At 45.6% G+C, this 17468-nt stretch overlaps 1 protein-coding gene across 2 annotated transcripts in view; it reads right to left on the minus strand.

Moving 5' to 3' along the window:
• Nucleotides 1-4961: 4961 nt before the first annotated feature.
• Nucleotides 4962-17468, minus strand: part of AFF3 (AF4/FMR2 family member 3) — a 459937-nt gene continuing 447430 nt past the window's right edge. For both annotated transcript variants that reach the window (XM_045587244.1, XM_045587243.1), the window contains 5 exons: nucleotides 16246-16317; nucleotides 14075-14168; nucleotides 12646-12695; nucleotides 12287-12510; nucleotides 4962-8504 (listed from right to left, as the gene is read on the minus strand). In XM_045587244.1, the coding sequence (XP_045443200.1) occupies nucleotides 8383-8504; nucleotides 12287-12510; nucleotides 12646-12695; nucleotides 14075-14168; nucleotides 16246-16317 (562 nt within the window). In that variant the 3' untranslated portion in view covers nucleotides 4962-8382. The remainder of the gene's footprint in view (nucleotides 8505-12286; nucleotides 12511-12645; nucleotides 12696-14074; nucleotides 14169-16245; nucleotides 16318-17468) is intronic.

A 17468-nucleotide genomic window follows, 5' to 3' on the forward strand; every position in this document is an offset into this window, starting at 1 on the left:
TTATATTTCCAACAGCTATATATGAGGGTTCCAATTTTTGCTCATTTTCATCAATGTTTGTTATTGTCTGCCTTTTTTATTATATCCATTCTACTGAAAGGAAAGTAGGAACTCATGTGACTTTGATATGCATTTCCCTAATGACCAATATTGCTGATCATTTCAAGTGCTTATTGACAATTTTTATATACTCTCAGGAGAAATCTCTATTCAAATTATTTGCCCATTTAAAAATTAGGTCATTTGCCTTTTTTTGTGGTTGAGTTATAAGAGTTGTTTATATATTCCGGACACCAGACCCATAACAGATATATGACTTGCAAATATTTTCCCTGGGTTGTCTTTTACTTTGTAAATGATGTCCTTTGGAATAGAAAAGCTGTTAATGTAGTGATTTCAACTTACCTTTTTTCCTTTTGGTTGTGCTTTAGGTGTCACATTTAAGAAGCCAGTCCCTGATTCAAGGTCACAGAGATTTATAGCTACCTTTTCTTCTAACAGTTTTATACTTGGAGCTCTTACATTTAGATCTTTGATCCATTTTTGTATATGGTGTGAGATAGGGGTCAAAATTCATTCTTTTGCACTTGGATATCTATTTGTCCTGGTACCATTTAAAATTATTCATTTATTATTATTTTAAAATCTTTACCTGGGGATATTTTTAAATTGATTTCTAGAGAGAGTGGAAGAGAGAGGGACAGACAGAGAGCCTATCAAAGTGAAAGAAACACATCCATTGGTTGCCAGGAAGGAACCTGCAACCACAGTGCCCATGATCAGAATCGAACCCAGGACCTTCAGTCTGCAGGTCGACACTCTATGCACTGAGCCAAATCAGCTAGGGCCCATTTGTTAAAATGCTGATTATTTTTATTTTTATTATTTTTTAAAAATAAATTTTATTGATTTTTTATAGAGAAGAAGGGAGAATAGAGAGTTAGAAACGGCGATGAGAGAGAAACATCGATTGGCTGCCTCCTACACACTCCCTACTGGGATGGGCCCAGAACAAAGTACGTGCCCTTGACCGGAATTGAACCTGGGACCCTTCAGTTCACAGACTCTCGATTTACTGAGCCAAACCGGTTAGGCGAAATGTTGATTATTTTTAAAGAGTACAGTCTGGAACTAAAAGTTTCCAAATGATATCTATATGAGAGACTAAGGTGAGGTACCCCAGTTTGCCAAGTTTTTTATTTTATTTTATTATTTTATTTTTATTGTTGTTGTTGGGGGACATAGATATTAATTTTAGCATTGACAAAAAGCATGTGTTTATGTTTGTGCATTAAAATCTAAGGGCAACAACTAAAAGAAATGCATCAGAGGAAAAGGTATAATAAATAAAAGTTGATTAAATCGATGAAACAGAAAAAAAGTGTGACAAATACATGGAAAATGGCAGGAAAACCAAACATAGCAGAAATCACAATGAATGTGGCCCTATAAAAGTCACCTAGTAAAAACATGGAGATACTCATAGTGGGTAAAACCCACAGTCCAACTACATGCTGACTACAACTACATATGAGAGACAAATCTAAAGCAAAACCACACAGGAAAATAAATGGTCCCGGGATAAAAACAGATACAAGCTAGCTAACACATGGAAAGCAGCCATAGCAATATGACATGGGACAAAATAGAAAATGAGAGGTGGCCCCCTTGTGGGGAGGCAACCCCATGGCCATGTGAGGCCCAGGTCTTAATTCTAGTTTATCTGCATGTTAAAATAGGCCTCCCTTTCTCTAAGAGTTGTTAGTGTGCTGTGGGTCCCCCTTTTCACATTATACATAGACATAATCTTATTATTAAGGCAGGGAAGGTCAGTTAGGGGTGACCAGGCTGGTAAGGAAGGGAAATTAGGGATGACTGGGCCAGCAGGGGAGGGAAGTTAGGAATGACCAGGTCAGCAGGGGAGGGCAGTTAGGGGGAATCGGGCTGGCAGGGGAGCAGTTAGGTCTTGATCAGACTGTCAGGGAGTGGTTAGGGGATGATCAGGCTGGCAGGCAGAAGTAGTTAGAGGCAATTAGGCAGGCAAGCAGGTAGGCAAGTGGTTGGGAGCCAGCAATCCTGGATTGTGAGAGGGATGTCCAACTGCCCGGTGGGATTGGGCCTAAACAGGCAATTGGGCATCCCTTGAGGGGTCCCAGATTGGAGAGAGTGCAGGCTGGGCCGAGGGACCCCCCCTATGCATGAATTTCATGCATCAAGCCTGTAGTAGGATAATAAAGGGTGCCTATGACTTTCTATCCTACCTAATAAAAGAATAATATGCAAATTAACCATCACTCCGCTACACCTACAAGCCATACCCACCAGCCATACCCACCAGCCAATCAGAGTGAGTATGCAAATAAACCCAACCAAGATGGTAATGGCCACAGAGAGCAGGAGGGAGGCTTGGGTTTCCCAGGCAATGGAAGAAGCCAAGCTTTCCGCCTGCTCTTGCCGGCCTAGGCCTCCATTCGAGGCTTCAAAGTTTTAATTATAGAAGATAATCAAATCCAAACAGAAATGGTGGCAGCCAGGGAACTGGAGAGAGCAGGCTAGGGTTGCTCCCAGCAACAGAGGAAGCAAAACTTTCCACACACCCTGGCCGGCCCAGGCCTCTGCTTAAGGCTACAAAATTTCAGTTGTAGAAGGTAAATATATCTCAGATACCAGGGCCTCCGCTTGGGTCGCCAGGGGGCATGGCTGGCCTGCAAACCACCACAGGCCCCTCGCTCAGGCCGGCCCACGCCCCAAGGGAACCCCCACCTTGATCCGGGACACCCTTCAGGACAAACCAGCTGGCCCACACCCGTGCACCAGGCCTCTATCCTGTCTAATCAAAGAGTAATATACAGATTGATGATCACTCCAAACGCACAAGATGGCTGCCCCCATGTAGTCAAAGATTCTGCCTCCATGTGGACACAAGATGGCAGTTGGGAGGCACCAGGCCTGCAAGGGAGGGCAGTTAGGGGTGACCAGGCCAGCAGAGGAGGGAAGTTGGGGGAAAACAGGCTGGCAGGGGAACAGTTTGACATCAATGAGGCTGGCATGGGAGTGCTTAGGGGGTGATCAGGCTGGTAGGCAGAAGCGGTTAGGGGCAATCAGGAAGGCAGGCAGGCGAGCAGTTGGGAACCAGCAGTCCTGGATTGTGAGAGGGATGTCCGACTGCCCCTTTAGGATCGAGCTCACACCTGGGCATGTGCTTTTACCGGGAATGGGACTGTGACCTCTAGTTCACAGGTCGATGGTCACCCACAGAGCTACAACAGCTGGGCTCATCATTGCTTCTTGATGCTTAAAGACAGATGCTAATTCTTGTGTTGACTTGCAATTTAGTGCCTTGAATTCATCCCTGAGATCAGTGTGTTTAAGACAGGCTGCAAGAGGATTTTAAAGAAACGCATGGGGATTCTCTCCGCAGCTCCCATTGCTGTAAGAGCTGTGGACTTACACCCCTTGCAGCTGACCCAACACTCACCCCTGCAGCCTCGGAGTGCCAATTAAACAGTGCAAGCCCAGCCCGTGGTCAGGGGGAATTGGTTTGAGAACAGTTTTATGGTTTTCCTCACGCCAAGAAACAAATGAGCCCCTCTGGTGACAAATGCAGAGTAATTCCGTTTAGACAGAAAGAACACAAACCTCACATCTGAACATTCCGTGTGCGGTTTGGCAGGAAGCTGTAATATTGAGACTGAAAAAGAGAAAAAACTCTGGTTCCAAAGAGTTGGGAATGCAGTTCATGTAGTTGTTTTTTTTCTTTTTTCCTTTCATGAAAGAAAAGAGTTTTTCAAGACTTCAGTTGATCCAGGTTTCATAAAAAGGTGTTACTTAAAAAAAAGATAGGATTCTCATAGGAACAGGCTTTAGAGAGCAGCGGGCAAAACGCATAAGAGAAAGAAAGTTCTAGAAAGACTGTGGGTGTGAGGGAGTAGCGAGTTGGTGGTCCTGGAGCAAGCATAGCCCAGCGCCCGTCCTGGCTGGCATGGGAGTGAGGCGGCCTCCATGGTGACCGAGCGAGGTTCTGCTTCAGGACAAGGTGTACAGGATCTGAGGATGTGGGCTGGGTGAGGTAAAGCCATCGGTGTGTTTGTTACTGCTCCTGCCTTTGTTTAGTTTAGTTTGGGGAAGCGGGGACTGAAAAGGAGGGAGAGAAGAGGAAAAATGAGGTGAACAAAAAAGTCTCCTGCACCAGGGAACAGACCATGGCAGGACACTGGTCTAATACTTTCATCTTTGCTAATTCAGAAGTCTTTTATTCTACTCATCCAAATATTGCAGTCATGATTTCACCATGCTGGTCTGAGCTGGAAAATCCTGGAGCACAAGGCAGGGAATGAACTTGGCCATGAAGGAATATTGAGAGGGCAGCGTCTTGGGGCTGGAGGTGTCCATGCGGTCATCAGAGTCAACTCCTAATCAGTGTTTTCTGAAACATGTGGGTGTGTTCTCTCTCATGCGTGTGCAGGCTTGTGTGTGGGCTGGGAGAGACAAGTAGCAATGTGCAGGTATAATGAAGAAAAACTACCCTTTTTTTGCTCAAAAAAAAAAAAAAAATCTGACTGAGTATGGATCACCTGTGGGAGCTGTTAAAAAAAACCTCACGAGCCCTGGCTGGTTTGGCTCAGTGGATAGAACATTGGCCTGAGGACTGAAGGGTCCCAGGTTCAATTCCAGTCAGGGCTACATGGCCCGGTTGTGGGTTCGATGCCCAGTTGGGGGTGTGCAGAAGGCAGCCCATCAATGATTCTCTCTCATCACTGATGTTTCTCTTTCCCTCTTCCTTCCTCTCTGAAAACAAAAACAAAAACAAAAAACAAACTCACGAAACAAGGTCGCTTCTAAGGAGATTATGATCTGGGGACCAGAATACTTACTGGAACATATTCTGAATCTAATGTTTTCTTATAAAAATAGTCACAGAAACTGGTGGGTGTTTTTTACATACAACTCAATTTCTCTCATTTACAACGTAAGTCATTTAATGTAACATTTGCAACCTTAGAAAGGCAGACATATTTAATCCAAGTCAGTTTATAAATTCCAATTTCACATGGATTAAAAACTGCAGATAAATTAAGTCACAATAATATCCTGTACATGCATTAAGGCTGGTGACTGCTAAAGTCTCTTGGGTATCTACAAACAGGAAATCACACACAGATTACGGGGTCTGAAGAGTGTCTACATCGTTAAAAAAATCTTGCTTCTTTTTTTTTTCTTTTCTTTTTTTTTGGTGATACAGATTTCAACAGTAACTCTGGAAAACTGTGAAAAATGTTGTTTAAAAATATATATGTATATACTACTGCACAGTTTCAAAGATGTGATTCATAAATAATGTTGGTTGCACTGATTAATTTTATAACAATTACCGTACTTCCAAGGTGATGCGAACACGCAGTGACTTACACTCAATGTTAGGCACTAGTCATACCCTCCAGGCGTACTACAGTCTCATGGTAGCTGTATTGTACATATATATTTTTAAATGTATGCGTTTGTACAAACTGTGTATCGTATGCATGGGATGTCAGAAATGTACACACCACTGTTATATAATACACGCATCAGTGTCGCACACACCGGCATAAGTTTTAGTGCAGGAAGTCTCGTTGCATTGCGTTCTATGCGTTCTGTCTAGTACACAATTTGTCAGCTTTTCAGATTATTTTTCCCAGTACATTCCTCTTTAGATAGCGGGTCCGAGTTTCCATTTCTCATGGGAAAGTTTCCAGAAATCTCTGTTTTAACCAAACCTCTCTTTCTGGGCACAATTCTGCACGTAAGTCTGATCTGCGGAGAGCAGTCACAAACCCCACGGGGTGAGGAGGAATGCATCTGAAACATTGTGATACAGGGTGGCATCCGTTCAGGTCAGGAAGGGTAAGGTCAGGTGACTTGTGCTGAACTGCTAAGGAAATATGTCTCCAAACAGAGAGACGAACTAAAGGGACAGCACGTGTTGACACAGGAGCGTCACTAGAAGGACAGACATGAAGCTGTGAGCAGTGGTTGTCTGTAAGGGGAGATTGGGATGGGACTTACTACTTTCTACGTTTCTACGTTTCCATGTTGTCTGAATTTTTACACTGAAGCATGTATTGCTTTATAATCAGAAAATGCAAAAAATATATCTCTACTCTGAACAAAAGCAAATAAAGGAACAGTTATGAATGACTTTCACATGCACCAATAAGAAGTTGGCTTCTCACCATAATCATCTCGTCCAGGCTAACACACTCTGCCCCTCAGGCTCCACGATGAAGCGAAAGGCCACGCCCACAACGACAGGGTTTGCTGGGAAACGTGGTCTTCGAAGCGCCGGGAAAACACAGAGGCCGCGGGGTGTTCAGATGGGGCCTCATGGGAAGCACACCCCACGGACACCGCACATCCTGCAGCTTTAACACGGACAGGCCTGCAGAGCACCTGGGGGCGCGCCTGAGGGCCAGCCCTTGTGTGCGAGTTTGCACATTTCGGCGGAATTCAGCGAGAGCAAGCGGAACTAAGCCTCAGTCCTCCGAACATACAAACAGCAGCCACAAAAACCTATATATCAGTTCACAATTCCTTAAGTTAGACGGAAACTTCCCACATGAATGGGATCATGAACTCTACCCAGGCTGTGACAGACCCCTGGGCTGGATGAAAGTAAAACAAACTCTGTGAACAGTGCAGATGCTTGAAGGCCAAAGCCAAAAGCCAATGGCAAAGCCCTTCCTTCACTTGCTCTTTGTAAGTTAATTTCGGGCCACCACGCGCACAGATCAGTCATTTGTGCAGTCCTGAGAGAGTGCTGGGAGCTAGGGAATTACATCTCATCTCCTCTGTCCTGTCAGGACGACAGGAATGTCAACATCGGAACCGAACCGACTGACCCCACCGACTCCACCGTCCGAATCTGTGATAGATGCTGGGCGCCCTCCCCGCGGAGAAAGGGGGGGGGGGGTTGAAAAGACCAGTCCGGTGCAGTGTGGTCAGGGAGGGGCCTCAGAGCCATAGTCTTTGTTGTGAAAGTTATGGCAAAGCACATCCTTTTTTTTTTGTTCAGTTTTTCTTTTCAAGCAATAATTTTATAACCAAACATGTTTAATAAGAAGACTAAATCTAGGGCATGACAGGGGACTAAAATATAAACAAGTTTCAGACAAAAAATGTAAACAGGTGTCAAAAAACTAAAATGTAAACTTAAAAAAAAGAAAAAAAAGAAAAGAGTTGGGAGCAAGACGTAAACATACCTGGCGCAGAGGACATGCCACCCGACAGCCCCGCGGCGAGGCGGGAGGAGGCAGCAGGAGCCGCCCCGCGCGGAGGGCAGCCCGCTGACTGGGCCGACGCGCCCCGTTCACAATGCAGTCGCGTGGCACCTGCTGCCCGGCGTGAGCACCGCACACCGCCCGGTGACAGCACACAGACTCCCAGGGGGGGCGCCCTCTGGGGAACGTCCTCATGTGGCCAAGACGTTGGTGAGAAAGCTATTGTGAAAAGGAAATGCTTAAAAACGCCACGCTGAAAAGACTGGCAGTGCCAACAGGCTCTCCGGCCCGGGCCACCGAGGCGGGGAGAAGAGACACCTGCGGGGCGGGCGGGTGGCAGGTGCAGGAGACACCGGGTCCTGCCTGGCTCCCCTCGGCATGGGCGGGCTCGCCCCCCAGGCACCGAGTTCCCACCGAACACGGCGCCCACCCAGACCACGCCGGGGCAGGGCACCGGTCCATCTGCTTACAGTGCATTCAGCTGAGGGTGCAGTTGGATGGAGGGGCGAGGAGCAAATAAATGAAAGGCAGGGCATTTGGTAACATGCAACCTAGTAAACATCCAGCAAAACATGACTGACTTTCATTACTCAACTACCCATGGACACGTACAACCGAAGGGTGAGCGGGGATAGTGTATCAACACTGAACGTCGTCCACCGTGAGGAGAGGTCCTCTTCACTGGCAGTCAGGCTGTTGGTGTGCTTCGCGGCACCTGGTGAACTCACCACAAGGTTTTGGTTGAATGTTCTAAAAAGTCAAGGGTTAGCTTTGAAGTAGAAAGAGTGTGTGTGTGTGTGTGTGTGTGTGTGTGTGTGTGTGTTATTGTGTGTGTGTGTGTGTAAGTGTATTTCCTCTAATCAGAAACTTCTGACCACTTTGTCTAGCCTGGGATTATGGAAACTAGACAAAGAAAGTATGTTTTAAGAGCTGTGCATCTTACACACACACGCTGCTGCTTCTGCACCCACACATACAGGCACACGTGCCCTGGGAAAGACCACTGTCTGATGCTGAGAAAACAGTCACTGGGTTTGATCAGCGCTGCGGCTGGGAGTGTCGGCAGCACAGCGTCCAGAACGTGGAGCCGTCCTCGGAGGGGAGCACAGCGGCCGCGGGCGCGGGCCTACGGCAGGTGGGCGCTGGTCCGCAGCCAGTGCAGGCCCTGCTGGGAGTACTGCACCAGGTGCTCCATGCTGCTGTGCAGGGTCACCGGCCCCATGAGCAGGTCCAGGTCGTTGAAGAATTCTAAGGGACAGACAGAGCGGTTAGTGTGCGACCCTGGGGCCCACGTGACTTAAGGAGCAACTCCACTCGTGGTCCTAGAGAGGCAAGCTTCTCAGCCCATCGTGCGGCCTCAGCGTTCCACTGAACAGAGCGGAACACCAAGGCACAGAGCTCAGACTTTTATCCAATGGTCATTCTGTGGGCAACTTCTAATTCCAGTGAACAATGTTTACTTAGCCCCGTGAGGGGAACCTTGGTTTTGCCAAGGGCCGTTTGGATATTTACACCATCATTCTCCGGCCACACAAAATTATCCACTTAAAAACCAGCCTGCTGGGCTCCACCCTGAACTCCCGTCCCATCTGTAACTGCAAAATTCGACAACAAAATAGATTACAAACGAAAGAAATGGAGGACAAAAAGCGTCTGGATATAGAGTTCAAATCTACGCTTATAAGGTTTTTCAAGAATTTCCTAGAAAAGATGGATAAGACCTATGAGGATATGAAAAGAGATCAACTAGAATTAATAAGGAGTCATCAAGAAATGATAAGGGATCAACAAGAAATAAAGAATACATTGTCTGAAATAAAAAATATTTTAGAGAGTCCTAAAAACAGAAGGGAAGATCGCAAGAATCAAGTCAAAGATTTGGAACATAAAGAGCCAGAAGACACTCCTCCACAGAAGCTAGAAGGCAAGAGAATCCAGAAAATTGAAGATAATGTAAGAAACCTCTGGGACAACTTCAAGCGAATCAACATCAGAATTATGGGGGTCCCAGAAGATGAGAGAGAGCAAGATATCGAAAACATACTGAAAGAAATATGACAGAAAACTTCCCCCACCTGGTGAAAGAATTAGACTTACAAGTCCAGGAAGTGCACAGAACTCCAAACAAAAGGAATCCAAAGAGGACCACACCAAGACACATCATACTTAAAATTTCAAGAGCAAAAGACAAAGAGAGAATATTAAAAGAAGCAAGAGCAAAGAAGGTAGTTACTTATAAAGGAGCACCTATACGATTGTCAGCTGACTTCTCAACAGAAACCACGCAGGCCAGAAGGGAATGGCAAGAAATATTCAAGGTGATGAATAGTAAGAATCTACAGCCAAAGATAATCTATCCAGCAAAGCTATCACTCAGAATCGAAGGTCAGATAAAGAGCTTCACTAATAAAAAAAAGCTAAAGGAGTTCATCAACACCAAATCAGAATTATATGAATTGCTGAAGGGGGTTCTTTCAGAAGAGAAAGTAAACAAAGATAAAAATTATGTACAACAAATACGTAACTATCAACAAGTGAATCTAAAAACCAAGGAAATTAAAAAAAAATCTGATGAACGATAGTAACTGTTGAATATAATAGAATCAGAGGTATGGAAGGGGAGTGAACTGACGATTCTTGGAAAAAAGGGGAGAGGGGGGTGTGGGAAGAGACTGTGCACCTATGGATGAGGACAATGGGGAGTGGGGAAAGGGCAGAGGGTGGGGTGGGAACCTGGTGGAGGAGAGCAATGGTTGGGGGGGGGGGGGAAGGGACATTTGTAATAATATGAACAATAAAAACTTATTAAAAACAAAAACAAAAACAGCCTGCTGCATTTCATAAACTCACCCCTCATGCCTTGGCAGTGCCAGACCAAAGGATTTTGGGGGCCTTACAGGGCCCGCGGGCCGGATGTCCCCACACCCCTCCTGGACTTAGCCAAACCCTGACTTCCTCAGGACATTCTCCCGGAGCAGCAACCTTCCCACCCTCCCCTGACCCAGCTGTGGCATGCGCTGCACTGACACGGGTCCCATGGAGGAGGCTCCAGGCAGCAAATCAGAGGCGGTTCTGAAAGAGCTCCCAGTGCTTGGACATTCTCTGGGCTGGTCCTTCCATTAAACTTAGTATGTGCCAAGGCCCTGTGCCAGGTGCAGCAGGGTAGATAGGGAGCGTACCAAGAGACCACAGCCGAGTGGCAGGGAGAGGCAGATACATGCACAGGGCTGCTAGGCCATCGCAGCTGGATCACCGAACAGCACTCCTTCAAAAGGAGTGCCTGGGAGAAGTCTGCAAAGGTGCTCATGTGCATACATGCTGAATGGGGGCCTGCTGGAGGCCAGGGAGTGGTGAGGGGGACGCCAAGTCCAGGTGACTGGGATCAGAGCAGAACCAGGAGGGGAGCTGTCAGAAACACAATACTGACTTCCTGTTAGACCTGTGCCACTGGGCCCTCCGGGAGGAGCCGTCTAGTGGCCACTGGCAGTGCAAGAGCCTGTCCTGCGCAGGGTGTCCCGAACCAGCCACGGACATTTTATACATTTGTCCTTCTGCGTTGTCTATTGGGACACCCTCCCCACCCCATCTCTGCTACTCAGCCACTATTTGTTTTTCAAAATCCTGCTCCATGCCGGCTTCCCAGTGGATTGTCAGGGTCAGCACCTTTGGGCTGCACATTGGGAGCTACCTGGATTTCTCCTCAGTTTCGTGAACTCGGCCCCACTGCCTACCCCTGCTATAACTTTCTCATCGCATGTGGACACCCGGGCTTGTCCTCAGAGGCTGATGCTGTCACGGCACCAAATGTGCATTCAATGACTGGATCTATAAAAGAATGTACCTGTTGACCCCAGAATTCTACTTCTATAACTCCTTCCTATGAAAATAATAAAAAATATAGAAAAGGACTTATGCGAAACTATTTATCACAACCTTATTTGTAATAGTGGAAAAATTGGAAGTAGCCTAAGTGTCCAATACCAGGGGAATGGCCCAAGAAATCTTACTTTGTGGTTATACAACCACTGTGCTGACAACATTATAGAACCAGCATAAAGGGTATTTTTGAACTAGTTAGTAACATGAGACAATTCCTGATATACTGTTAAACAACAACAACAAAAATCAAAATAGGACATAACACTGTAGATATACTATGACCTTATTGTGGTAAAAAAATTACACATATTTCGAGGAGACCAGAAGAAACTTCAGTAGGATGTTAACAGGAATTATTTCTTGGTGGTACAATTACTGATGATATAGAAAGCTTTTTTTCCTCTACAACAGTTTTCTGTACTTTATAAATTTAGCCACGATAAACATGCACTCCGTTTATAATCAGTAAAAAACACTTAAAAAAGAAATGGAACTTTTTGCTTCATGTAAACACTTCCTTTTTGGTCGTAAGCAGCTATCACTTCAAAAGCCAGTAACATTCACACTCATTAATTAGTTCATTCAGTGTTCCAGACCTCTGCCGTGTTCTGGGCTCGGTGCGTGTCTTAGGAATACAAAGCTGGATAAGACAGAGTCTACCTTCAAGGAGCTCACTCCAGGAAAAAGAACACGTGTGTGCACATCTATATCTGTATCTACAGATCTGTATCTGCACATTACTGCGTCTTTATCATCTCTGCTGGAGGCCCAGTGCATGAATTCATGCAGGGGAGGATGGGAGGGGGTGTCTGGCTGGCTCGCCCTGATCAGGGCCGACCCTGATAGGGGCAGGGCCAGCTGGGGGAGGGGCTGCAGGCAATTGGCCAGCTGGCCCTGCCCCCTGGCCAAACTCCAGGTTAAGGGGACAACTTGCATATTAGCCTTTTATTCTATGGGATGTGCAATCTTCCACCATGAAGAAAAGGTGGGTTCAGGCCCAGGTGAGGGGCGGGGTCAGAAAGTTTCACGCCATAGGTGACAGCTTCTAGGATTTCTGCTTCGGTCAATGACGACAACATGTGTGATGACGCCCAAGGTCAGGCTGTCTCCCTGAGCTGAGGTGGAGCCATGCACCCCCCAAAGGCACACACCTCGGTTTTCCTTGGCCAGGTTGTCTGCCATCTCCCAGTAGTCGTAGCTGTGGAGGATGCTGTTGGTGATGCTGACGTGATTGGCTGCCATCTGGTGGATGCGCTGTGGGATGCTGACGATGGTCGAAGGGGACAGGGCGCTGGTGTTGGAGAGGCTCCCCTGAGATCCCACGGAGCTGGTGGGGGAGGGGTTGGGGGACATGGGCGATGGGGTTCCAGTGCTCCTGGAAGGGAAGAGCAAGAAAAGCAGGTGGAGAGGCTGGCTCCCCCTGAGGCGGGGCAACCCCGGGCACCGTAAGCAGAGCAGCACCCTGCCCAGCATTTGGCTTCTCGCCTTTACTTTGGGGAAATGAACTTACTTTCCACCGCCCCCCCATGGCGACGGGGCTTGGGCAGCTTTCGATGAATTCTGCAGGAAAAGAGAAACATTGACAGTGAGCCATTTGCGTAGGTTTACTGAGCTGACGATGCAAGCTCTCAGGGGATGGCTGAGAGGAGTAATGGCTGACACTGCAGATAAAATGCAGATTCCCAGAAATGAACCCGGGAAGTCACAAATCCTAGGCTGCTGGCTCCCCCTCTGAAACCCAGTGGGGAGCTGCCTGGCCCGCAATGGGCGAAAGCAAGATCTTCTCTGCAGCCTGGGACTTCATGCCCCAAATGCAATGTGCCAAACTGAATCAGAATCCAGGGTCTGCTGAATCCTGAGCCAGTTTAATTTTTCACCTTAAACTAGCTTAATTCTTCTGAAAAAAGAAAAAAGAGCTGGCCTCCTGTACCCTATGAGAACACCTCATGTTGAAATGTAGGGCATGTCTGCATACATTTAATGCCTAGAAATATTTTAACTTGCAAGGCTTAAAAGTATTCCTCTTGCCGAAACCTGTTTGGCTCAGTGGTAGAGCGTCGGTCTGCGGACTGAAAGGTTCCAGGCTTGATTCCGGTCAAGGGCATGTACATTGGTTGCAGGCACATCCCCGGTAGGGGGTGTGCAAGAGGCAGCTGGTCGATGTTTTTCTCATCGACCTTTCTGGCTCTCTGTCCCTCTCTCCTCCTCTCTGTAAAAAAATCAATAAAATATATTTTAAAAAAAAGTATTTCTCTTAAAGAAAGTTCCTCTTGAATGTTTCTAAAAAAACAGATTAAAATATATTTCCTTGACAGGTGGGAAGTTCAAAAATTCTGATTTTCTGAATATCCTGACTGGGGAGGGTATGTTTCCCGAGCCAGTTGTTTGCATCGGGCATTGACAAGAAATTCTGCTTTTGGTGAGGAAGTTCCTAAATGTACAGACAGACCCTCCCGAGAGCCTTCGATGCCTCTGGGACCTCCATTCACGGCCTGTTAGAGGGACGAGGCCTCTAGACGCTGGGGTGAGTTTCCCTCCGTCCACAGCCTGCTAGAGGGTAAGAAGTCTCTACACGCTGATGTGAATTTTCCCTCCAGAGACAAGAAAACAGCCTTGGCCTGGTTCCCTAGACAAAAGCATTTCCCTTGGCTAAAAAGAACTTTATGAAGTGGCGACTGAGCTTTAGACTCTAGTGGGGTGCTATCAAGAAGGCAGAAATGGCCTTGCATGTGGCCACTGTGCAGCTGCCTTCAGGCCTCTTCCAGACCACCAGGCGGTTAAAGCACGAGGGAACAAAGTCCTCTGTTCAGACAAATGGGCCAGTGTAGGCGTCAGAGGTTCCTGCATTCTCCTCAAAGCAATGGATTCCGTCTTCAAATGTTTCTGATAGAAAGACAACTAAATTTGGGGAACAATTCCCCCCGATAGCCAGACAGTACCTTGAAATAGTCGATAAGTGCTTTTGAATACTTGACAGCATGATCCCTTTTGAGTCGGAACATCCGCCAGTACAGGAGGGCCAGGCATCGGTAACTGCGGGGAGAAGAGAGATGAGCCTGCAAGTACGAGTGTGTCCTGTGCGAACAAGACTTTTCAAAAAGCTCCTCTTTTTTGTTCTGTTAATCCTACCCAAGGACATTTTCCCACTGATTTTTAGGGAGAGTGGAAGAGAGGAAAAGAGAGAGGAACATTGATGTGAAAGAAATGCATTGATTGGTTGCCTCCTGCATAAGCCCTGACTAGGGCCCGCAGGCACTGGGTGGGGGGTGGTGGCCTGGGACCAAGGTATGTGTTCTTGACTGGAGTTGAACCCGGGACCCTTTGGTTCTATCCACTGAGCCAAACCGGCTAGGGCTCAAAAATCTTATTTCAAGCACTCAATATTTATATCCTAATTGTATATACAATATAAATACATACATGTCTCTGTAAGTGTCTGATCTTCCTTTTGTTCAGAAGGAATACTTCAACATTTCAAGGGGTTACTCCATCAATGCATTTGCCATCAGATCATTTAAGAAAAGCTTTATTGCTTTGTTGGGGTTTGGGGCTGCCATTTCTTCTGTCACCACTAGAGGACAGTGTCTCTCCACAGAGGAGAGAGCAAGCTGCCGCTCACAGCTCACAGCTTTCACAGCTTTCACTGCTTACTGGAGTTTCAGAGCTGAGTGACCTCACTGACTTCCCTCTAGCACCCTGGACTTCCCGCACCAGGGTTGTCGCTGAAAGAATAACCATCCACCTGCACTTACTCCTTTACCTTTAAACTATTTCGCTCAATTACAATGAGTTCAAATAAAGGAACAGATACGTGGTTTCATAAACAATAACAACTATGCTGAGAATAGTTAACATTTTATTTTATATATTTTATTATTTACATATTAGTAACCTTATATAATGGCAATTATTAATCATCATTATTTTATTAGCCCTAATATGAAATTTAAAGTTTGAAAAGAGTGCAGAAAGCATTTCCTGAGACATACCCTCTCTTGTTTGGTGCTTTCCACTCGTAATTATTGGCTCACCCAGGGGTGGTGCTGACCTGGGAGATTACCAGCATGCCAAATGAGTAATGGTCTCCTCTCAGCCCATCAAACTCCAGATGACATGATGATGCTGCACTATGTGAGGCCCTCTTTCTTGTGTATGTTGCTGTTATTTATTCATTTTTGAGGCTTAATTGTCTACTGCAGATCAGGGGAGTAAACCTTTGGGGACAAACATTTTGGATCCCTGCCCCAGAAGGAACAAAGAGAGAGGTATCTTGTGATTTGGGGGCGTGGGATGAGGTGTACTGAGAAGATGTCACAGGGAAATTACTATTATAATCACATATTCACTATTAGTGTGATCGTTATAGATATAAAAGCCTATTAATGTTGGTTAACATTTTACAAGGAGAGCTTTTATTATCAAAGTGTAATGAGCTGCTCCTCAGTTTAATGTGTTGAGGACTTGAATGCGTCATCTTCATTCACTCAGACTAATCCCATGTGTAAAGAGATAGATGAATTATTTTGATAGCAACTCAAATGTTAAACACAAGAGAAATTACATTTGGCACAATTCACATTGACATAATTGAAACACAAACCTACCTGGTTTTAACACATACACACACACACACACACACACACACACACAGGAAAAGTTACCCTAGCATAATGGACATGTTGATTTTCTTTCTTTCTTTTTTTTAAATATATTTTTTATTGATATTTTACAGAGAGGAAGAGAGATAGACAGTTAGAAACATCTATGAGAGAGAAGCATCGATCAGCTGCCTCTTGCACACCCCCTAGTGAGGATGTGCCTGCAACCAAGGTACAAGGCCTTGACCGGAATTGAACCTGGGACCTTTCAGTCCACAGGCTGACACTCTATCCACTGAGCCAAACTGGTTTTGGCCCTAAAATACCTGAGTAGGCACCTCATGGCTGGCATAGCAGCAAGCTATGGGTGGGCTCTCCCTGGCCACGATTGGACTTGCGTTTGGTTTTGCATGTCAGAGGCACTAGAAAAACATGGTGCCTCTCAGCACCTGGTTTACCAATGGCCACACACAGGCAGGGCAGGCTGTTGTAAGCTGATATGACGCACTCACCATAACGCAGCCAGCTGTTTATCCTCTGGTGTGGCATTGGGGCCTGAGTGGGTCTTTAGTCTCATGGCATACCTAGAGGAAAAGAAAAGAAAGCAAAACCAAAGAAAAATTTAAAAGTTTTAATTAAATATATTGGGGAGACATTGGTTAATAAAATTATGTAAGTTTCAGGTATACAATCCTCAACATCATCTGTATATTGTATTGTGTTCAACAACCCAAGTCAAGTCTCCTCCATCACCACTGAACCCCACCTTTCTCTCTTTCATCACCATCTGTTGTCTGTGTCTATGAGTTTCTTTTTTGCTTAATTCACCTTTTTCACCCAGACCTGCAACCCCCTTCCCTTCTGACAGCTGCCAGTCTGTTCTCTATGAATCTGTTTCTATTTAGTTTATTTGTTTTGTTCATTAGATAACACATATAAGTGAGATCATATGGTATTTGTCTTTTTCTGACTGGCTTATTCCACTTAGTGTGAAGCTCTCCAGGTCCATCCATGCTGTTACAAAAGGTAAGATTTCCTTCCTGTTTTAATGGCCAAGTAGTATTCCCTTGTATAAATATACCATAGTTTTTTTTATCCACTCATCTACTGATGGGCACTTGGGCTGCTTCCAAATCTTGACTACTGTAAATAACGATGCATTGATTATAGGGGCACATATTCTTTCGAATCAGTGTTTCAGGTTTCTTTCAATATATTCCCAGAAGTGGAACTACTGGGTCATAAGGCAGTTCCAGTTGTCATATTTTGGAGAAAATTCCATACTGCTTTCCATAGTGGCTGCACCAATCTGCTTTCCCACAAGGGCTCCCTTTTCTCCACATCTTACACAATATTTGTTTGTTGATTTACTGTGTTCTGACAGGAGTGAGGTCACATCTCATGGTGGTTTTAATTTGCATCTCTCTGAGGATTAGTGATGCTGAGCATCTTTTCATATGTCTATTGGCCATCTTTATGTCCTTTTTGGAGAATTGTTTATTCTGATCCTTTGGCCATTGTTTAACTGGACTGGTTGTTTTTTTAGTGTTGAGTTACCTGAGTTCTTCATAAATTTTGGAAATTAGTTCCTTCTCAGATGTATCATTGATGAATATGTTCTCCCATTCAGTAGGTTGTCTTTTCATTTTGTCAATGGTTCCTTTTGCAGCACTAAATGGTTTAGTTTGAAGTAGTCCCATTTGTTTACCTAATCTTTTGTTTCCCTTGCCTGAAG

This window comes from Pipistrellus kuhlii, unplaced genomic scaffold, assembly GCF_014108245.1.
Source record: "Pipistrellus kuhlii isolate mPipKuh1 unplaced genomic scaffold, mPipKuh1.p scaffold_m20_p_27, whole genome shotgun sequence".
In the NCBI taxonomy this organism is placed as follows: Eukaryota; Metazoa; Chordata; class Mammalia; order Chiroptera; family Vespertilionidae; genus Pipistrellus; species Pipistrellus kuhlii.